The 24,581-nt window shown below is 36.5% G+C and overlaps 1 protein-coding gene and 1 long non-coding RNA gene across 2 annotated transcripts in view; one reads left to right on the forward strand and one right to left on the reverse strand.

Annotated features, from left to right (window-relative positions):
• Positions 1-23,218, forward strand: LOC131552141 (uncharacterized). The gene is made up of 5 exons (XR_009273913.1): positions 1-523; positions 772-822; positions 995-1,113; positions 10,130-22,413; positions 23,095-23,218. It is a non-coding gene; the product is annotated as an uncharacterized LOC131552141 (long non-coding RNA).
• Positions 20,481-24,581, reverse strand: part of ogfrl1 (opioid growth factor receptor-like 1) — a 16,454-nt gene continuing 12,353 nt past the window's right edge. The window contains exon 7 of the mRNA XM_058795695.1: positions 20,481-23,438. Coding sequence (XP_058651678.1) covers positions 22,943-23,438 — 496 coding nt within the window. The 3' untranslated portion in view covers positions 20,481-22,942. The remainder of the gene's footprint in view (positions 23,439-24,581) is intronic.

Consider the following 24,581-nt stretch of genomic DNA (forward strand, 5'->3'; position numbering starts at 1 on the left):
GCTTTACAGAGCGCTCAGACGACGACGAAGTCAAGCAGCCCCCCTTCTTACAGTTGCCATCGTACAAAGCTTTATTATAGACTATTAGCACCGTGTCTACATTGCAAAACGCGACGCTACAAAACTTCAAGCAAATCAATACAATATTAGTTGATTATAACGGTCGCGTTCTATTTTTGTCGCGTCGCGTGAGATAATTACGTAATTACGCACTTGAGTCGGTTCCTAAGAGCGTATACAAATATATCGCGCTTGTTTGCTTTGACCAGTAATTTTAAATCACACGAGAACGGGTTTTCGTGAAGTTAAATACATGATAAACTTATTTAGAAGACGGAGAACACGGCAAGGATCAGTCGAAGTGGAGATGGCATCCTTTTTGGACATTTATACATTTTCTCACAAGGCATTTCTGCTGTCAGCGCTGGAGGAAAAGTCACGGGCATCTACGAAGAAGTTTGCGAAAGAAAGTTCATCAGACGGATCTTTCTTAGAAAATACAGACATTCCGATTGTAACTTAGGTGAGTGGTCAATTCATATGCTGCATTAAGAGTTTGTATTGTATTGATTTATTTCAAAAAGAAAACTGCACAGTAAAGGAGGCAGTCCAAGTCGGCACCGCTGTGTCCAGGAAATGGTTCAGTTGCAAGAAAAGAAATGTAAGATATATATATATATATATATATATATATATATATATATATATATATATATATATGCGCGCTTAATCGATTTTATCTCTTTTATTTATGTGATTCGGCCATATAAGCACGAGGCCGCAGGTGTTCACCCTACTGATGTTCTCTACTACAGGCGAATTGTAAGTGTTACAATAATTAAGATAGAATACTAAATAATTATTATAATTGGCTTATAGTTTGGACATAATTTCTCCGCCAAATCACTTAGCAACTCACACACTAAAAGCCGGTGTGGAGTGGAGCGGACTGACAGACATTATCTCAAAGCGTTCTGTAATCACCCGCCTTCAGCTCCAGTCCGGGTTTTCCATTTCCTGCTCAGTACTGAGAAAAACCCGCCCAGAGAGAGAGAGAGAGCGGTGGGCGAAGACATGGAGGCTCTGACTTTAGAAAACCGCTGCTCTGTTCAGGTAAATCAACCGCTTCCATTCAGACGCCATATTTGATTTAATGCAGATGTTGTGAGGGAACGTAATTTTGTAAAATTCACAACTTTATGGAGTTTTTGTCTACTGAAAGTTTATTTGGAAAGATTTTATTTATTTTTTTGTCAGCTGAACATTTGGCATGTTATTAAACTACAGTAGGCTACAAATCCATTGAACACACTGTACTTCTAATCCTCACAGCCTCGTTTTCGTTCCTGTCAAAAATCAGGCCTAAATATGGCGCTCCAGCTGTCATAAAGTGGAGAAGTCAGAAGTGTTATAATAATATCAGCTTTTTTGGAAGGCACCTTTGCCGGTCACATTTTATCTGTTAGTATAACTGAGCATATGTAATAGGGTACAAATAAAAGGATATGAAAAATTGTTAGATTGAATATTTATGAAAGTTAGCTGGGCTACTTTGAAAGCCACTTTTGTCCAGAGCAATAATTAATTCAGAAATTTAGAATTTTTTGTCATATGGGCCTATACATTTAAGGCCTGTTTTGGCCATGAGTGATAACAACGATAACTATATTATTATAAGTACTCACTGCAGTTTTGTCATCTGCTGCTTTACATGTGAGTCAGATGGATTCTCATTGCCTATCAATGTCATAACTATGCCATTATTGTTATAGTTGTGGTGTGGACTTCCCTATTTTCACAGAATTAGGATGATTTATAAAACTTTACAGTTATAATTATCATTATAGTTATTGTCCTTGATGTAAACAGCCCTTTAGTCTTTGAAAAGTAAGAATATGTAGGCCAGCAGTTCCTTCTTATCTCATTCTCACATCTGTGCCACAGTACATTACTTTGAGTTATGCATCTGTGAAACCGCCAATCAAATGTAACCTCAGCAGTGCACAAAGCAGATTTCAAAATCAGCAGATTTTGTGTCCCTCGTGTGTTAGCATTGTAGCTGGGTGGGTTGGCATGAGCCAGTGGAGGACAATGTGTCAAGACCTATTCATTAAACCCTTCATTATTGCACTTGACACATTAAGTAAGTCTTTTTCATTCTTCATTTCATGTTTCTTTTCTCGTTTCTAATTCAGTTTTACAAAGCAGCCATTAGAGTGTAAGTGTCGGAGTGGCATGACTTCCTGCTGACCTCTGAGAGTTAGCATTTTCTGTTAATCAGTGTTCTGGTGACACAGATGACTTGTTCTCTTGCTGTGAGTTTCGTGCCTGGAATCAGGGAACTGTGTTTAACTGCCCGTCGAGTGTAAAGGAGTGTGACCTCCAGCAAGGTCAGAGAGGCCTTCCCTCATCTGATTCTGCTTCGGGTGCTTTTGGGTTCCTGGAAAAAAGGAGACAGAGAGTTAAAGCAATGTGAGTGAATGGAAACAAGTGATTCTGTGTGAAACAAGTTTTTTAAAAAATCAATGAGTTTTCTCACCTCTCAGGTGCATCGCATTAGAAATGGGACAGTGTTGTTTTGTGGCGTTTAAAGATCAGGAAACACAAGAATGGGAAAATCACGTAAAAGTAGTTAAAGGGGTCATGATATGGATTTTTTTATTATTTTAATATGTTCCTTGAGGTTTACTTATAATGTTAATAAAGTTTTTTGCACAAAAAAAATAAAAAAATAAATATTGACCTGTAATAAATCCTGACCCTCTCTCTAAAACAACCTGTTTTAAGGGGCGTGTCCTTTAATGCTTGTCAGGAATCGGCCACTGTTATGATTGGCTAACGTCATTGCATAAACAGTATCAACACCCCCTCTCTATTGCATGTGAGTGTTTTGACAACATGATAAAAAATGGTAATTTCCAGACAAAGCTTTATGAAATGATTTACTTACAGTTTGTGATGCAACTGCAGTCATATCTAGTTGTTCATCTTTCAACAAATGTTTCTTTGCGAACTCTCCATGACACTGTGCCTCATTTGCAAAACAAAATACTCCGATCAATCCTCAGACATGATCCAGCATGCCATTAAAAATAAACTATCCACTTGTTCCTTGCACTGGGAACCTTCTGATATCTGTACAAAGACGTGAACGTGCTGTTTAAACCAAACGCGTCAAAGCGAACGTTCTTTCACTCCATTTGTCCAATTGACGACAAACTCAAGCGCATGGACTGTGTCAGAAAGTGAACACTTTCTTACCTTTTTATAATCTGAAGAACCTTCTTTCGCCACAAAGAACCTTTTGTTCAACAGAAAGGTTCTTCAGATTTTAAAGGTTCTTTATGGAACCATTTATACTAAAAAGGTTCTTCTGGCATCGTGAAGCACCTTTATTCTTAAGAGTGTATTTTTATTTAATAGTACTGCAATTCAATTTTGAAAATCGTTCTCACACAAACAGTAAAATGCATTACCGATGCCTTCTGAATCAGAATGATTTGACAAATGTGTTGAATAGGTAACAAGTTGTGGTTACTGTTAAAGCCAGAGGAGGATTCTAGACATTGACTTAACCTCATCTGCCCCACAACGAGTCTGTCCCTCAGGGCATCTGCCATCATGAGAAGTGCAGTTTAAGTCTGCGTTAGGGAAGAATGCTTTGATGAGGCCCTTGATCTAGGGGAAATCAGAGTCCCGCTCACAAGGGTGGTATTTTCACAGACTCAGAAAGAACAGGACGATCACAAAATCCTAGGTCCAGTGTATTTAGGGTTATTTGAAAAGTTTCTGCTTTATTGCGCTCTCAGTCTCAGACAGAAAGAGAAAGAATGAAGAGGTTGTTGAAAGTGAATTTTGTTTTGTGCATGTATAGTCTGATCTTTGTGACTTTGCCTCGTCTGGGAATGTTTTATGTTAATTTTAGTATAATACAGCATCATAACCAGTCAAACTAACTTAGCAGATTCATGACAACTATCAGGTTTGGTCTGGGTGTTGTTAAGTTTGGAACTTGGAAAGAAAATAGTGTTTGTACTTGTGATAAGTATGTTGAATGACTATTTTAGGTTAATATGTGTTTGTCTAAAATGCTATGGCAAAAAATATTTACATGTCTAAAACTGGTCAGTCCAATCGTGTTGCACATTCTGCCATTAGCTTTAAATTAGGTGAAAAGTATGACATCATCTGCCCAACATCATGTCGCTCGAAACATCTTCACTGTGCAGTATGAAAAGAGTTATTTTTAATTAATGCATATTCTTATTAGTTATTATTATTTAATGCATAATTATTAAAATGCATCAAGTAATGCATGATCAAAAATAAACCAAATCTGTCACTTGTGCCCCATGAACAAAATAGATCCTCAAAGCTATTGGTGAATGGAACCATTGCCAATAATTGATGTGATCAGAGGCCTTGTTTGGGTGGAGGCCGTGTGTCTTCAGACTCACAGCCAGATCCCTTCCTTTTTTTCTTTTAGTCTCGCTCTCTTTCCTTGCTCTCCACCCCTTCCCCCAATTCCCTCTCCCTGTGTCTCTGCCTTACTACATGCTATGTGGTTGCCAAGTGCTAAGAATCTACGGAATGTGGGATTGCAGTGGTCTGATAAAGTTTGCTTTGTTCCCGCCGTGACCTGAACACTGGGAGGGATATGGGACCCTGGGAGTTTCACCAGAGTCAGTGCACTGCAGAGCAGACCCTATACATAGTCTCAACACACTGTTAAGCACACACAAACACACTTTGAGCCACGTCTCATTAGTAACCTGTTATTTGTCTTTACAGCACATGGTACTGACGGCTGGTTTGTGGATAGGATGGGGATGCATGTTACAAGTTGAACTTACATACACACAAATTTGAATATGAACATTATAGCTGTTGGCAGGGTACATGTAATGGTCCAAAAACTGACGATTTTTAAATAGTCTGCACTGTGAAAAATGCAACTGCCCATTTTCCAGTTTACGAAACCTTTTGAGTCTCATATACTAAAAAATGCTATTTTTTTGAAACTACATAAAAACCCTTGTCAGACCAACAAAATTACCCCAAATGTTGTCCCAACTAGTCAAACACAGTTGTCTGAACAAAGAATTTCATATTGTTGAAATGTTAAGGCTTTGTGAGTTCCCAGCATGCATTGCAGCATGAGTAAATGATGCAGTTACTGTTATAGGATTATTGTTTTGCTGTTTGCTGATTTCATTTAAACCTTTTTGTTGTTGTTTTATCATTAATTGAGGTTAGTGTCTAGTTTCGAGGCATAGAGTATGTTCAACCACTTGTGTCTTGTAAGTTGTCTTGCAAACAAAGACAATATTGTCTGCTTATTAGACTAACTTATCCATTAATGTTTATCATTTGTAAACAAGTAAAAAAAGTTCACAGAACATAATTTGAGACACATTGGAAAAGCATTACAAGTCTATATAACTAACAAAACTGTGTTAGCTGAACAAAAAAGAGACATGTGAATTTACTCTGTGACTTGGGTTGAGTGAACAACTTGGTCAAAAGTCAACTTTTCATTTTTTACGGTGTACTTGATTCAACCAGATGTCTTGTTTATCAGACAGAAAATACATTTAAGACACAAGCTGTATGGAGTAAAAATCAGCCTCAGTACCACATGTGAAAATATAAATTACGTCCAGTAACAGATACGTTATTTCTAACAAGCTAAATCATAAAAAATGTGCATTGTGGAAAAATAAAATATATTATTAAAATATAAATAATAAAAATGATAATTATATGATAATTTAATGTTGAACTGAACGAGTTGAACTATTAATGCAAACAACACAAAAATATTAAATTAACTTGCTAGACCCACCAGATTGTGCTATTTATCAGATTACTTGATATTAAAGCTATAATTATAATTAGTAAAATGTTAATATATTGTAATGTATATATGTATGCATATTATTATTATTATTAGTAGTAGTAGTAGTAGTATAAAAGTTTCAGTTAGTGAAGCAAGAAAATCTGATTTGTACAAAAGATTCAAGAAAGCTTTTTAAATTTGATTAGTGACCTAGAAATGATCCGAAAACTAATAGTTCTCATTATTTTACATAATGTTTATTTATTTAGTTATTTAAAATCTAAAATAAAGAAATACTTTCATAATATTAAGTAAAGGGAAATACTTAGTAAAAAACACAGAAACAGCTGAGTAGATTTTGTAAACACATCTAATAACCATCTTAAACAAAACCATTTCCCTGACATTGACCTAAGGCCTTCTGCAGCAATAGATTCCTTCCAGAGAAAAGAAGATGCATAAGAGAGAAAAGAGACTCGGTCCAAATTCCCATTGTCACTTTGTCAAAGTAGACACTCAGCTATTCTCACTCACACATATTTCCAGTTTTAGAGGCCAGTTGAGTGGAAACACTGACAGGAAAGTACGAGTGATGACAGAAAATAATGCTGATTTATTGATTTTAAGTTTCAAGTTGGCATTCCATGTGTAATGAGCTTACAGAGGTCACTTTTCTCAGATCTGCAATCTTGAGTCTAGCGCTGAAGGGAGTTGAGACGCTCTTGAGGAAATCTGCCATCTCAGCCCTCACAAAACAGGGGTCCGTTTAAAGAGTAAACATATATGGACGGCTTTGTGATTGGAGGGGGTTGGCAGGAAGCTGCTCTGGTGTTTGTGTTTCGGAGACGTTTGCAGTCAGCGGGGATGCGTTGTGTGTGAAGCTTCATCAGATTGGCTCTTTGTGGGAGAGTCATGGCAAAACAAACGACAGCCGCTGAGTTTCCAGTGTTTTCAATGTAAATATGACATGTCTCTTCTGTCATGGTTACCAGCCCTCATAGTGTCACAAGGTGGGCCAAACCTAGCTGGGATGATTGCATCTCCATGGACACAGAGGAAGGAGTGCCGAAAGGCTTCTGAAGTCTGCAGTCTCATGAAGTAAATCAAAGTTTTAGCTGTGTTTGTCAAGTTTTTGTGCCAGCGATGGCACAAATCTGAGTGTATTAGGGTTACAGTCAGCGTCAAGTTAACGTATCGTCTTCGTAGTGGTCAAAAAGTCAGCTGGCAGTATGGGCTACTGTAAACATCCTTGACTGGAAGCTGGTGCTTAAGATGGAGCTTTCAGTCGGATGTTTGCAGCAGCCAACTGCTGTTACTCTAACCTGGAAACCTGCGGCAGAAGAACATGGACACACCCACTGGAAAAAACCATCGGATAATAATGTTCAGACTGTTGAGGTCCAATTACTTTTAGTCCCTCTCTAATATGGCAAGCTGAAGGGCCACACAAGGTCCATTCACTGGCTGTCTGATGCATGTTGTACACAAAACTGGAAAGCAGTGTGAAAACTGTATCAAACAGATTGGCCTACAATTTGTGGGATTAGAGATGTATCTGGCCCAAGATTTATTTATTTCTAGTACATTTTAAAGATATTTATTTGGCAATCAATACAAAGAAAATTAAGTATTTCTAAGCATATATTTCATAACTTTTTTTAGTTTTTAACAGCTAAATAAAACATGAAATTTGTTTAAAAAAAAAAAAATAGTTTTATTTAGGGGGGTGGGGGGGTTGTGGGATCAAACATTCTGTCATTCTGATAACTGGCTTCTAAATACAGCTAAATTGATACCTTCCCGGTATTTAGTTCACTGTATTAATATTTTACACACTTAAGATGTATGTTGTGTAACACAGTCATGACCCACTGATTTTTGTGTTGCCCTTCTGACCTTGTACAGTTGTTCCTGTCAAATAAAAGGGAACATATCTGCCTGTACACGTGCATGTGTAATTTTGATACATCTGGCTTTTTATGCATTAATTTAGGTTAATTTGTCATGGGTCACAGAGTTTATTTTAAAAAAACCCTCTTACACTCAAACTGCAAAGTGGAGCACAATATATGCTGTAAGTCACATGAGCTACATAAGACTAAGCCACTTCTGACTGTAAACTATGAAAGGTTTTCACACATTGACATTTTTATCATATATACGAAACAGTGAACTACATGAACAGCTGACTGTTTCAGCCATGTTGCTTCCAATCCACAGCAGCTGCAATAGCGTAGCTGTATGAACTGAGATGGGCTGAAATGGATCCCTCTGTGGCACGTCAAGAGCAAACAGTGGTTTGAGAGCGAATAAGGCTGAGGGTTTGCTCCACGAGCTCAGGCGAGAGCGAACATTGTCTCTAGAGGCCGAATGTCAACATCAGAAGCCAAGGGTTGCCATTTGTGTCAGATTAACACTTTCAGTCATGTAAAACACATTCCACCCCGACACCTGCGGAGCGCTAAGACCCAGATTAGCTGAGCTGCCTCTGCTCCGGGTCACTCCTTCTCAGAGTTTCAAAGGCCTGTAACACAGATCCCGAGAGCACAGGACTCTCGCTTTCCCACCTCCTGCATGAAGGCTCCCACAGAGCGTGCGATGAAAAGCACAGAAATGTGATCCTGAAGAACAGCTTTGGGTCAGTAAAGTGAAAACTTTCGAGCCTACAAAGTCCAATCACCGAACTAGTTGATAGATTAACACTGTCTAAAATATAAAAGCAGCTTTTTAATATTTAGAATTTAATATTTGTTTTACCATTTTTATGTGCAGACTACAAGCTTTGCAAATCAAAAGACAACACTGTTCTGTTAATGTAAAAAACAACCCAGTCTCATATGTGTCTTTGGTGATATTTCTGCAACATGATATTGCATGGCCACGTTTGGTGACACTTTCAAAGTGAAATGTCCAGTGAGTGGCTCTAAAAGCATGTTCAGTTTTATAAAAAAAAAAAAACAGTTTAAAGGGTTGGTTGTTGTATGTATTGCGGCAGTTTGAAAATTAAAGGTCTGGTAAGTGGCGCTAGAAAATGAATGCTCTATCGTACTACTGACACTAAACTCAACCCATTGTTACCAAAAGTAAAAGTGAGATAAAAATGTAAAAATAAGTCTTTATTAATCAATTATCTGCCTCAGTAGTCATTTGTGAAAAGGAAACTCACACCATTGGTTGAGCCAATGTGCATGGGTAATCTTTATATTATATGTTGGGATAATTATATTAACACTGAAAAAAAAATTACTTCACCTTTAAGGTTAGAATTCAGCCTGTTGCTACAACAAAAGTTAATGCATGTATTATATGATTTCATAGTTCTATGATATTTTGCTCTATTAAGCTCATATTTTAACAAGTGCTTCCTGCTAAGTTGGTTATCACTTCATCTGCGATAAGTGACAGATTTAATGAGCACCCAGTTTCAGCACTCTGGACAGCTCTCTTAGGTTGACCTGCAGACACCCTGTCCTAAGGGTGAGACAGTCCTCAGGGACATCTTTACTGTCATAATGTAAAATAAAAGAAATAAAAATAAGCAGGGATTTCCAAAATTACATTCTGATCACCTCTTTATAGTGTTCTTTATAGTGTCAACAGACAGATTGTGGTAAGTCAGCAAGTTAGAAATGTTACTAGAGTATGCTAATTGAATGTTTACATAGTTATACAAAGTATCTAATTATTTGTTTAAAAATGCACTAATGATAAACTGTGCTGTATTGTTGAATAAGCTGTAAATTAGTGTTTTATACATCTTAATGTATCAAATTTAAATGTATAAAAAGGTCTGAAATTTGCTATTAAAATGCTGGACAAGATTGGCAAACTAACACTTTCAAATAAATAACTCATTTTTAGAGTTTAAAATAACTACAAAATGTATAAAAAATGCTGCACAGTTTCGGTTAAGTGTAAGCTACAATCTTTAAGTTTTGCATCCAAGTGATGTCTAATGCATTCCAGAAGGCCACAGTCACTGACTAGAATACTAGAATGTAAATATTTTGTAAGAAAAAAACTTTCTACTGCTGTGGTTTCTTACTAAAGAACTAAAAATGAAGGAACGCTGTACATTTACCTTATATAATTATAACAGTAGCATCTACTGTATGATGCAGTTAGTTCAGTTTTGTGTGCCTGCATTCACTAAACCTTTTAAGAATCATTCTTGTCTTTTTCCAGCCCCACCAGTTTAATCGCTCTGTCCCCTCTTGTTCCCCTTCCTCGTAAACTCAATCACTCTTTCTCTCTGTGTTTCTTGTCCTCCACCCCTCTTTATGCCCATAGGCTGGCACCAAGTCTGATGACTTTTCCCAGACGATTCAGTCAAGACATAGAGAGAGGGGGCAGAAAGAGAGCCTTCTTGTCCAATAAGAGGAAAGGGGACTGAAGAATGTGAAAAGCTCCCATTCAGGCCGGTTCACAGGGGCTGGGAGCGGCCACATCCTCAGGAGGGAGGAGGGGTTGCTGCTTTCAGGAGGGTGGGCTAGGGATCCTGGACAGGGGCCAAGAGCGATGCAGAGGCTCCTCGGATGACGCTGGTCCGTGGGAGCGTCCAGTGCCTCCGCCTCTCCTCTGTCCCTTAGGACACCGACTCTGGACTCCTCACATTCTATTTACTTGCACAAACAATCTCTCCCCGTAGTCCTTCTACCCTCAGAGCAGAAGCAGCCAGTAGGCTGCAGGATGAGGAATGCATCTCTATTAATAGAGCGGTTAGATTATCTCAAAGACTAATGACTGGCATGTCCAGATTCCTGAAAGGCATGGCAGTGACGTACTTTCATCCACCGGTCTTCATGATCTCATTTCCTCTGATATTCTATGAATTTAACTGGTGGGTCTCTTTTTAAAACAGTTTATATTCCACTTGCGCAACTTTATCCTCACTTATAGTTAATGAAAGCATTAACATTTTTTCATTAACGTTTTTTTTTTTATTTAAAGTGACTTACAAATGTGGAACATCAAATGCGAGAAAAAAAATTTAATTAAATGACAAGTAAAAATAAAAACATAAATGGAAAAATCTAAAATGGTCACACATTAATTTTAGTTTATATATATATATACACACACACACACACACACACAGTCATGGCACCCTTGGTAAATATGATCAAAGAAGGCTGTGAAAATTTATCTGCATTGTTAATCCTTTTGATCTTTTATTTAAAAAATTCACAAAAATCTAACATTTCATTGGATAATAAGAATTTAAAATGGGGGGAAATATCATTATGAAATAAATGTTTTTCTCTAATACACATTGGCCACAATTAACGGCACCCTTTTATTCAATACTTTTTGAAACCTCCATTTGCCAGTTTAACAGCTCTAAACTTTCTCCTATAATGCCTGATGAGGTTAGAGAACACCTGACAAGAGATCAGAGACCATTCCTTCATCCAGAATCACTCCAGACCCTTTAGATTCACAGCTCCATGTTGGTGCTTCTTCTCTTCAGTTCACCCACTCAATTTCTACAGGGTTCAGATCAGAGGACTGTGACGGCCAGCAGAGGCTTGGTTTTGTGCTCAGTGACCCATTTTTGTGTTGTTTTTGTGGTTTGTGTTTGGATTATTGTACGTTTGGAAGATCCTAACATGGCCCATTATAAGATTTCTAACAGAGTCAGTCACTTATTGATTTTTTTATCTGTTGGTATTTGATAGAATCCATGATGCCATGTGTCTAAACAAGATGTCCAGGACCTCCAGCAGAAATATAGGTCCACAACATCAAAAATACAGCAGTATATTTCATTGTACACATGGGGTACTTTTTATCCCTGTGTTCACCAAACCCATCTTGAGTGTTTGCTGCTAAAAAGCTAATTTTTTAGTTTCATCTGACCATAGAAGCCAGTCCCATTTGAAGTTCTGGTTGTGTCTGATAACTGAATATGCTGGAGTTTGTTTTTGGATGAGCGTGGAGAATTTTTCTTGAAACCCTCCCAAACAACATGTGATGATGTAGGTGCTGTTTGACGATTTTTTTTTTTAAGGTTTTCTGACCCCGAGACACAACTATTTTCTGCAATTCTCCAGCTGTGGTCTTTGGAGTGTCTTTAGCCACTCAAACTCTCCTTCTCACCGTGCATTAGGACGATATAGACACACGTCCTCTTCCAGGCAGTTTTGTAACATTTTATGTTGATTGGAAATTCTTAATTATTGCCCTGATGGTGGAAATGGGAATTTTCACTGCTCTAGCTCTTTTCTTAAAGCCACTTCACTAATTTGTGAAGCTCAATTATCTTTTGCTGCACATCAGAAATATATTCTTTGGTTTTTCACATTGTGATGGATGATTAAGGGAATTTGGGCTTTGTTTTCCCTCCGGGATAATTTCATGTTCATAATCACCCTGGAGTGCTCAAAATTGTGAATATGAATGGGAATATACTTCAGAGATATTATACTCTGAGAATTTCTAGGGGTGCCAATAATTGTGTCCAACGTGTATTTGAGAAAAACATTTATTTCATAATGATATTTCCCCCCATTTTAAATTCTTATTATCCAATGAAAGGTTAGATTTTTGTGAATTTATTAAATAAAAGATCAAAAGGATTAACAATGCAGATTAATTTTCACAGCCTTCTTTGATCATATTTACCAAGGGTGCCAATATTTTTGGCCACGACTGTATGTGTATATATATATATATATATATATATATAGTTTTTTTCCCCCATCAAACAATAACAACACACAAGATGGTGTTAGAATATTTAACAATGTTATTTATTTATTTATTTATTAAATATACCAGATAGCACATTTAGTTTTGGTAGCCCTAAAAGTCAAACTAGAACAAAAGTAAACTCAAAACTAAATAAAACTTGTAAAAAAAAAATTTATATTAATAAACTATTAACTAAAATAATTGAAAAAAAAACAACAACAACTAAATTCTAAATAATAGCCTGCTTAAGTGTTTGTATTTGCATTGATTGTAATGCAATATTCAGGTATTCTTGGGTCAAGAAATTCTTTTCTAAGCCATGGCCAGATCTCTCCATCCCAGCCTGACTTGGGAACCTTTATGAGCTTCAGGGAGTGTAAACATCCTACACTCTCAGCTGGAGCCCAGCCCAAGGCCGGGAGTGGGATGTTTGCGCTCTCTGGCTCAGGAACGCCACGCTCACTGCGGCTGCGCTACGGAGGGGAAAAGCTTATTCAGAAAAAGTCGTCTAGATGTTCTCATCATCTATTGAGTCTCAGTAGACCTGAAATTACACCTGACCACTTTGTGGGAATATACACTGAAACAGTGGAGTAGGTAGCAATCACCTAACTATCTATCTATCTATCTGTCTACCTAAACATACAGTATATTCATTGTGTGTAAAGTATGTTAAAAAGCTCAGGATAAAAGAAGACAGCTTCTTCCTGGACTTTGTGGCTAGGTCGAAGTGGATAGATTTTGAAGTGGATACGAGAGCTTTGTAACGCACACAGGAAGTGAACTCCATTGTGAGCACTGGAAGGGCTCTGAGGGTGAGTGGCCTGTCATTAAGCTGTTCAGGCTGAACTCTAGGTCTCTTTGAAGCTTTCTGACCCCACAGGGTGGGACAACTCTGTTCAACTGCAAGCGCCCCCTCCCAGACAGAGCTGCCGATGGAATTGCCTGAGAGGAAATGACTATTTATACCCGCTAAGGAACAGAGAGAGGCACCCTTCCGATGGGCGTATCTCCTCTTGCTTCCTTTGACAAATACGTTAGGACTGCTCTCATGAAAGCTAACCCCAAGTCCACAAAGATATGCACAACATCCAGTGCTCTCAATGGTATTTGTGTACACGCCTAACCGTGTTTTGGTTACCTTTCTCTCCTACTGCAATGACCTTTACCCACTTTTGCTCGATGATGCCATAGCTTAAGCATCTCTTGTATGTGACCACTAGGTGGCAGACTAACTCCAGAAAATTCCTACAAGCTTTCAGACTTTGCTTGGAAAGAAAGTGAACAAAAATGCCATCTTTTTTGAAAAAATTTAAAATTATTCACTACAAAACTTGTAAGGATCTTCTTCTTAAGTATGTGCCTCTAATTCACCAAACCAGAAATTCATTATTATTCATTTTACCCTTATTATTCATAACTTAGCATAATGTTAACATTATTTAGTAAAAAAAAATAAAAATACTGTTGGTTTAAAAAAAACACATTCTGCTAGTGTCACACACATTTTGTTTTCTTAAAAAAGCGATAGAAACAATACTGTAATTAGTTGTGGCTCTTTTAAAATGACTGATAGCACTACATGTTTTTAAATATATATTTTGCTGATCTTTTCATATTTTTTTTTACAATATCTCTCCAAGTAATCACTGTGCTTTGCCTAAAACCAAAGTGAAAAGAGTTCAGTAACGTTTCCACCTCATTCACCTGAAAGTACATCTCCCTGCTATGAATGGGGAAAAAAAACAGAAATGCTTCAATCAAATGACAGCCTCTGATCAGAGCCGCTTTTCCTGTCAACTGGAGGAATCGAAACAACTGAAGTAGGACAACAAAGACATCATTCATTATTAGTTTCACTTTTTCCCTTCTTGCGGTGCTCTTTGAACTGACTGAACTGAATTTTTCTCATTTCATCTTGCTGCAAGAGAGCTACTGAATTTATATCAAGTTCCTTTCAAATGTTTCAAACGATAATCTCGCCCCACAGGTGGCACAGCAACAGGAAGCAAAAACTTGGTATGTATGTATGTATGTTATGTGTAAAGTAAAACAGAATTATAGTAAACAATGCATTGTCAGCAATAAACACATCAGGAGATTTTTCTGTGAATGTTGTTCCTTGTTTGTTTAATAAACCATATGCAACTGACTGTTTGAATCGTCTGTTATTGTTGTGGCCTCTTTTTTTTGGTCAGCATTCCTCCTCAGTAAAATGTTTCCTTAATTCAAAAACATGACAGTCAGTCGAAACCCCGTATTTAGTTTTTGTCAGTATAGTAATAGTTTCGGGGGATGTTGACACTCTCGACCACACGAGGAACTGAAACATTTCAGTGTAGTCAGATTTCATTTATTTGCTCTCAGCACTACACAACACATCAGCAACAGAAAAATAATGAGCTGTGACTGTGTGTAACATTCAATATATAATGCATACTGTATGGTACGTGTGGAACTAGCTCATTTGACCTTGTGTGACATCAAAAGCTTTATAACACTTAAATCATATTTGATCCTCATTAAAAAAATTTAAATCTCCATTTTGTGATGCTATCATTGAAGTTTATATTTAAAAACTGTATTAAAGATGGGAAGACGTGCCAACAAATGCTACAATTGCTATTAACAGAAATGGGATCCAAAAGTCTGTGACCAAATTGAAAAGAGGATTCTAAATCTAATTTAAACTTGAAAACAAACAGAATTATTATTTTTTTAAAGAAATTAATACTTTTAATCAGCAAATATGCATTAAAATGACAGTAAAGACATGTAATGTTACAAAAATGTATACTTCAAATAAATGCTGTTGTTTTGAAATTTCTATTCATCAAAAAGTCCTGAAAAAAGAGATGTCCACAAAAAATATAAAGTAGCACAGATGCTTTCAATATTGTTCATGATAAGTATATTAGAATTATTTCTGTAATAATATTTCACAATATTACTGTATTTAATCAAATATATACAGCCTTGGTGAGCATGAGGCTTCTTTCAAAAACATTAAAATAATCGGTAACACTTTATTTTAGGGTCTCTTAACTAGTTGCTTATTAGCCTGCATATTACTAGAATATTAGCTATTTATTAGTACTAATTAAACCCATATTAATGCCTTATTCTACATCACCTTATTCTAAATCCCTAATCCCAATACCTAAATTTAACAACTACCTTACTGACTATTAATAAGCAGCAAATTAGGACTTTATTGAGGGAAAAGTCGTAGTTAATAATGAATTAGTGTTCTCTATTCTAAAGTTACCAAATAATATTACCAACCCCAAAGCTATTAACAGTCTTGTAAATAGGGGTCAGGTGTCAATGTACAAACCTAAACAGATAATGTAAGACTCTATGTTAGTGCTTACTGGCAAAGTGTGACTCTCCCACTCTTGTTCTCTCTTTCTCAAGAATACATACTCCTGGTATTAAGCCTGCGTGGGAACAGCTGTGTAATGGCTGGGTAATATTTTGGACAAGCCCTAAATGCACTTTGTCATTGCATGGCTAAAGGAAGGTCATGACTTTTGAAGGCATGTGGTTGCTAACAGTGAAGAATTGAGTTGACAGAACTGGCCGTTTCATTAGACGCACTGCTATGAGTCCCATCAGCACTTCCTCTTTACAGAAAACAGAAGTTCCCTCAAACAACATCTGGGGTTTCAAGTTACTGTTGTCCCAATGGGGAATTGGGGAAATATACATACATACATACAGTACATATAAATTTGGTCAGGTTTTCAACTCTGCTTCCCGTGCATGCTAAACAAAAACTATACCACGGTCAAAACTGTATCTATCTGTATCAGTTACTCCTGTGATGGTAAAGCTGCATTTTCAGCAGCCATTCACATGATCTTTCAGAAATCATTCTAGTATGCTAGAGTACATTTACAATAGGTCTGTAGAGTTCAGAAGTTCAGTTAAAGTGGAGATGACAGACAGAAAGTGAGAGAGAGAGAGAATGTAAAAGAGGAAGTCACCCATATTTGTCAGCTGGACAAAATTCAAATACTGTAGTACGGACATTCCCTAGACGTGCACTAGATATATGACACTACCAACACTGCGACCTCAATCATAATAAATTACTGTAATGGATGGGCTTATAAACCTGTAATCACGTAAAATAACCCCTGTTAGCCTGAATTATGAATGTATATCCCATATCCAAGTATTACTAAATTACATGTCTATAGTTGAGATAAGGGAACACTATATTTTAAGGACCAATTCTTAACTAGTTGCTTATTAGCATGCATTACTAGCATGTGGGTTGTTTATTGGTATCTATAAAGCACATATTGATGCCTTATTCTGCATGTCCATATTTTAGATCCCTTAATCCAACCCCATAACTAAACTTAGTTAATTAGGAGCAAATTAGGAGTTTGTTCAGGGAAAACTATGGAAAGTTAATAGTGAATATGTGTTCCCTGTTCTAAAGTGTTACCAAAAAGGGGAAAAAAAGAACATAATTCGATCATTTCTAAAAAGCATATTGGCAAAACATGTTTATCTATCGTTCATATTAGAGAAGCTCAGAGGATAAGACTTGACTCGAGGTCAAATTTTCAACATGATATTACTACAGAGAGCAGATGATAGAGTTGGTGATGCCGGAAGAGGTGAGGTAAGCAGCTGCTTATACTCTTATCATTGTGGTTGACAGGATTATATAAACATTGCTCCTTAAAGACCCCATGAAACCACAGTTTGTAGGTTTTTTTAGTCCCTGTCTCTTTGAAAATTTCAATATACTGTACAAGTGTAATGCTAAACGCTGATAAACTTTTAGCAAATATATACATTAATTTCCCAAATTGTAAATTTTAAATCTCATTAGTCCAGTCTTCAACATCACATGATCCTTGAGAAATCATGGTGATTTATTATCGATGTTGAAAACAGTTTTTTGGGGGTTTTTTTGGAACCTGAAAAATATATTTTTAGGATTGTCTAATGAATAAAAAGTTCAATTCAAAACTGTTTTGCAACATATAAAATTATTTACTCTTGCTTTTTTTTTTTTTTTTTTTATCAATTTAACATATCCTTGCTGAATAAAAAGTATTAATTTCTTTCTATTTTCAAAAAAACACACAAACACAGGAAAGGAACTAGTATGCGATATATAATGCTCAGTATTCAGCAAGTAGTAAGCTAGTATCCCATGCTGAACAGTAAAAAGACGCACTGACTGCTGTGATATCAGTTTCATTGGGCGTGTGAACAGCAGGGCTCTGTGTCATTCAGTAGGCCTCATCTAAACATGCTGACTGATCCATTCTCGCCCGACCTGTGGCTGATGCCTGTTTTTCTGCGTCACTGCTCTGAGTTGCACAGTGCATGTTGTACGTTTAATTGAGAGCTGTGGCATGAAGCTTTGAGGCTGCTAATTGAATGAGACTATAGCACAGTAAGGAAGATACATGCGCACACACACACACACACACACACACAAGCTAGAAGCGTGAGTCATGGGGAGTATTCACTTCACGACACAGAAACCCAGCACACAAGCCCTTCCACCTCATTCTGTCACTCCCGATCAGTACGGCCATAGTGCTTTCCACTCAGCACATTTAACACACATGAACCACAGCAAGAGTGCTGGAGTGTTTTACTAACTGCTAACTGGAGCATACTGAGCTATTAAACAAACTAAATTAAGACAGCCTCTGTTAAATTACACTTAACATAATAATAAATCATTTTATTAATAATTAATAAACTACATAAAACTGATAATATTTCCCAAAAATACAGCAATTATAATCACTTCACAACAAATTAAAATAAAGTTAATATTACTTGTAAGCAGTATATTTTATTGTAAGTCAGTTGCAATCAAGCTGTAATGTTATTAAATTATGTAAAAAGTATGAATATATTATTTATTTGCGCATTTGTAATACATCAAATATTTTATTTATTGTAATCATTATTTAATTTAATTTATGTGTTCAGCAAACATGCATTAAATTGTTGAAAAAGTGACATTATAATGTTATATTTCTTTTGGCCTTCCTATTCTTCAAAAAACACTGTGACACAGGTCTGGTGTAATGGCATCAAATGAATAAACACCATTTTACAATATTAAATTTAAAAAAGTTATTTTGTAATAATTGTAATAATATTTTATAAATTTGATCAAATAAATGCAGCCTTGGTGGGCATAAGAGATTTCTTTCAAAAACAAAAACAAAAATCTTAGCATATATACGACCATAGTTGAATAAAACCCCATATTGTTACTGAATGATTACCATTTTACATACTGTCATATTTATGACTCATATACACGTTTCAAATGATATTTTTTAGTTTCCAAAAACATGGCATTATCATGGTAGTTTTTTGTTTGTGGACAGAACATGAACATATTCTCCTAAAGCAGATTTACCAGGCTTCACTATGCTTTACAAGGGCTCACTAATGTAATGCTATCCAATCGCAGTGTGTTGGTATCAAACAGTAGGCAGACAGGTACTGTGGTGAAGAAAACCACAGGAGAAGATGTGCAGGAGCGCACCAGGAGAGCCGGGCCAGGTGTGTGTCTGACAACTCTCAGACTGAAGAGCTGGCAGGGAAAGTCACACAGGTGTACGTCAGGAAAACCGCTCCCACACACTGAAGCTTTGACAAGCGACAGCAAAGCTCACGCTGATTCCGGGATATGCGGTCTCCTTAAGCCCACCGGGGACCAGGCTGCCTGAACAGACCATATGGCACCGCTCTTCTGTGATTTTATCAAAATTTTAACTTGTTTCCTCTGACTTCACAATCCTCTCAACAGAGCAGTGTGGATTATGGGAGGGGACGGAGTGATTTTCAACTTGTCCTCTGTCAAAGACACAGCGCAGTGCACTGCAGCGGCTGAGAGGGAAGCCAGAGCCACTTTATCTTAAGCCGAGAGACTTTGTTTTCAAATTGCATATGTAAGCGATGAGCTTCAGTTAGCTGGTCCCTATTGTAGAATAAACCCAAATCGCATGATTAGGACCATAAGCTAAAGGGTCTTTCATCACCCTGCCCTTACGAAACAAAAATATATGGGAATATACTGGAAAATATAATAATAGTGCTATGTTTTTCAATACACTGCATTATACGCATGGACCATGTTGGGCTATATATTGATATATTTAAAATGTGTAGCAATGAAGAACACATATTATCAACTTTGGTCTTTACTGTTCTTTACTACACATTTCATACAATATATGAAAATATCTGCGATGGAATATAAGAAAAGTGTTTACTGAGAACATTTAAGGATTTTTGTACAATTGGATGTTTTGTTAAAGTCACGGCAATACGGTGACTGGAACATTAGATTTGACATTTGTACTTAATTTACTTAACTTTGGATTGGATATTATTCTGTAGAATTCCCATATACATTAAATCTTTCATTGTGTTGATTGTTAATGAGGAAATATATTTACTTTGTGTAAGAGTGTAGAGGTTTATTTTGGGTCCAACCAAATTTAATTCTGCTTATTACACTAAAACTTTATTATTAATTTAAAATATTTTATGTAATCATAATTATATATTATAATATTCATATTATTTTATATTATTTGACCACAGAATGCTGTGCACTATCGAATACTTTTTCTGATTGGTCAATGTAATAAAAGGAAAAGTTATGATTGTGGTTAGTTTGTGATTTGATATTTTTTATTTTGAAATTGTATTTATTACAAATAGTTGTGCATTTACAGTATCTTCTCAAAGTGCATAAATATATATTTGACACACCATAATAGTAACATCACCATACCCATTTATTCACCTCTGACTGGCAAATTAATTCAGTTGAATTAAATGTACAGGGGGAAATTAAAAGATGCAAAATCGCAGTTGTGTCAGTCAAATTCACAAAACATTAAAATTCAGTAGCTACATTTAAACGCACACACACTTACAATTCGTCAAAGAGCTGCACTTTATTATACAGTAGGCCACAATAGAAAGGTCCAAATATGAACTTCCAAATGTCACATCTCCTTTGATTACAAATGATCACTTCTCAACAAAGTTATAAGTTATAAACACTTAAGGCGCCTTACATGTCGCCAGTCAAACTGTTTCCACACAATTATGGCACAAGAAACACTGAAATACTGAGATGTAGATTCAACAGTCTTTTAGAACCACAGGCTCTTCAGATGAACAAAGAGAAGATGGCTATTTGTTTCCAAACAGGATAGAAGTCTGAAACCTAAGTTTCGCTGCCTATTTTGACTTAAAGGCAATATTTTTGTATAAAAGTACCTCCTAAAGAAAATTGGTTTCAGACTGACTTCCAAAGCATTATAACTTCACATCTAAAAATCAGCAACTTCAAGAAATTCAATTGAGCCTACGAGATAGGCAAGCAAATATTAATACTTATTTCTAGTAGAAGACATTTATGAATAAATGTACTTCTTTCAATCTGTCTTTTTTTCTTTTCACCAACTGCCATGCACAGGATTGTGGAATATTGCAATGCACATCTGTGTTGAATTCAAAAACTGAGATGAAGGCATCTTAGTAGACAGGACAACTATGGTTTTTCAGGTTTTGGACAGAAGAATTATCTGTCCGTTTGAAGTAAATAATGAAGCAGAATGTTAACCCTCTTTCCATGCATTACTCTCACACATTTAGATAGCTGGCATTTAATGAACCCCAGGGTATGAACTGGGTTAGATGGAAAACAGAAAAGTGTGCTCAATCTAAATATTGACTGAGGGGAAAGACTGAGAGAACCTTCATCGTTTAATCCAAAAGAGAAAAGGGAAGACGGACTTCAGCCACTATCACAAGAAAGAAGGGATTTAGTATTTCCTGAAATTTTTGCTGTTTGTGTGCCATTAGAAACTAAAAAGGCAGAAGCGCGTAACACACACACACACACACACACACACACACGCCTGTGCTGTGGAGGTATTGTCTAGCCCTCTGGGTACACTCTGAAACAGCAGTGTGGAACAAACACACGTAACATGCGTGAGCCATATTAATTAATATTTGCTAATAAAAACACTCATTTATTTGTATCCTATGTGGATAGTGACGATCAATAGCCCTGATTGTCCACACTTAAACACTGTAAGTATGATTAGAGAAAGACACTTTGAGTCATTTTGAGTTATATGCACTGAATGAAAAAGCTCTGTTTTCTAATGTTATCACCATTATCTTTCAAACAATTCTCGAGATATAATCATTTAAACGGTGGCTGTCAAACCTGTTTTTAAGAAAAAGGCATCTAAATACATAAATAACAGCCTAAAAATGTAAATGTTAGTTTATAATATTGTGCATATATTCAACTATTATTATTTAGGCCTACTTTTTTCCAACTCACGAGTGGACATTCCTAAGGTGAATTTTAGGCTACGTACCATGTTGTTTAAAAGCTGTTTTACCGATGTCTTCGCCGATTACATAATAACATTTTTAACATAAATACACTTTTAATATACCTTCTGATGTGCTTTAACTAGTAGCCTACTGTAATGAGCGGTAAATGCCGCCGTTTGAACTCGGGCGGTTACGATCTGTCACAAGTAGCGTAAAAACGACATTTACCGTTTAAATTCTCATTTAAAAATAAGAGCTAAGGCTTTGTTTTATCAAAAACGAACATAAAACACAAAAGAGTCTAAATTCAAGTTTGTTTTACTTATAATTGCGATTTTCCACAAACGGCTTACTGCGCGACTTCTGACTCGAAATGATAAAGCACGTCACATATGCTTTAACAAACGAAAGAAGAGGCACTTTATATTGCAAGACATATTAGAGAAAACTGGATTAAAGTCTCACACGTACCTATAGAAACATGGAAGATCAATTACCTGAAAATTCCTGTAAGTATATTCACACTTACTTCACATTATTATAATCTGTTACAATGAGCTACGAGAATCCGTTGTAAGAAACATCAGCGAGCTCTGAACACGCAAAAGAACACACGTCTGTCGGAGAGACAGGCTTATGATTAGCAAATAAAGCCTCATCTCAAAGCCGGTAGACTAAGATAATATTTTCTCACAGGGGAAGACTGAATAGTCAAAAAGTGCAAAATTTCACACGAACAGAGTGCTCAGGTAGCACTTATCACATTTGTACATGCGCTAAGAACTCTCCAGAGGGCTGCAAGTAAGAATTACGGTAGAGAAATTCATCTGCTAACACTTTGAAAAGTATTCAGAGTTAAGAAAAACACCTCATATTGATAATAATAAAAAGAATCAAAATGGCAAACAGTCAAGTTGTTCACAAAGCAAGTCTCTAAAAGGCAATAGTATGGAATAATATTGCTGTGCCATTCTTTTACTTAACTTTAAGCTCAGCTTAAGCTACTCCAGAATTCCCACAATCTCTCTCTTTATATTCTTATAGAGGAATGGTCTCAATGTATTCTTCTAGATCTACCCTTCCCCTAACCTCCTGCAGGACCATGGACCCTTTTGCTGTTTTCCACTCTCCACTCTTCCTCTCGTCCATGTCGTCCGCCTCTCTCTCTAAGTTATTTCTGCCCTCCCTAGGTGACCTGGCTTTGCCCACACTCCTCTCCACCACCTCATTTTTTCCTGTCTTCATCACTGCGGATCCAGAGGCTGGAATGCGCTTCTTCTTGGGTGGCCCCCAGATGAAGTTCTCGGGCGGCTGGTAGTGGCGCTGGGCGAAGCGGAGCAGGGCGCGTCTCTGAGCGTGTTGGCGCAGTGTGTAGACGAAGTATTCCAGTGCGCTGTGACGCATGTTGGGTAAAGTGCCCTCCACTAGTGCCTCCTCCAACAGCAGACGCACCAGAGGCAGCTTGAAGCTTTCAAAGCCCAGTTCACCAAGACTCTTCAGAATGCGAGTAATACGCAGATAATTGTGCTGCGACCTGGAAAGAAAAGAGGTCATAGGTTTCACACAATTGCCATCATTTTCAGTAAAAGTAATATTGTTTGTTGACAGAGGAGAACATGTTTTGACATTTTACTTTTGGTAACAATATATTATTTACATATATAAACCAAAAGCTGGTTCATTGGCATTTTGTGGGGTGTACTTTTCTACTTAGCTATGACCAGCGTTAACCAGATTAAGCTTCTACTTTCACAACAGCACTTAACGGATTATATTCCTCTGATGACATGTTTTTAATATTGTTATCAATACCCTTATACAAATATAAAAATGCTATATTGCATGCTGCAATGCCCTTTAGTTGTGACTATAATCAACTTGCTTAATCAAAAAGAAACAAAATAATAAAACATACAATATATTTATTTATGTGGTCTAGTTTCACGTATTAAGAAACCTCCACATTATCCAAACTTTTGTAATGAATGAATTGGTCACAATACCAATGAACTTTGTTAAATATATTTGACATTGGCTACACGTCAAAAGTCCTATATATACTGTCTCTATCTAGCTATTTACATATCTAGTTAGAATTTGTATAAATTGAAAATAAAAAAATAATAATAATATAATGTTCATAAATGTACCTTCAATACCTTCAATGTTTTGTCTTAGAAGTTTAAGTTTAAAAAAATTGTAAAAAGTGAAAAAGTGAAAAAAAAGAAAGAAAAAAATTGTATAATAAGTGAAAAAATGAATAAGTGAAAAAAATAAATCTGCAGTATAACCAAAAAAAAGTAGGCCAACATTTAAAATTCTTTATTTGAAAACAGGCCTAAATATTATATGCAGTGTTGATTCTCAAGTAAATTGATCTTGTTTCAAGAATAGTTGAGGCATCTTTGCACAGCCTAGTTAAAGGGTTACTCCACCCTAAAATGAAAAAAATTGTCATTAATCACTTACCTCCATGTCGTTCCAAACCCGTAAAAGCTTTGTTCGTCTTCGGAACACAATTTAAGATATTTTGGATGAAAACCAAGAGGCCTACCCCAAGCCTATCTTAAATTGTGTTCTGAAGACGAACAAAGCTTTTACGGTTTGGAACGACATGGAGGTAAGTGATTAATGACAAATTTTTAATTTTAGGGTGGAGTAACCCTTTAAGGCTGCT

This window comes from Onychostoma macrolepis, chromosome 13 (assembly GCF_012432095.1).
Source record: "Onychostoma macrolepis isolate SWU-2019 chromosome 13, ASM1243209v1, whole genome shotgun sequence".
Classification (NCBI taxonomy): domain Eukaryota; kingdom Metazoa; phylum Chordata; class Actinopteri; order Cypriniformes; family Cyprinidae; genus Onychostoma; species Onychostoma macrolepis.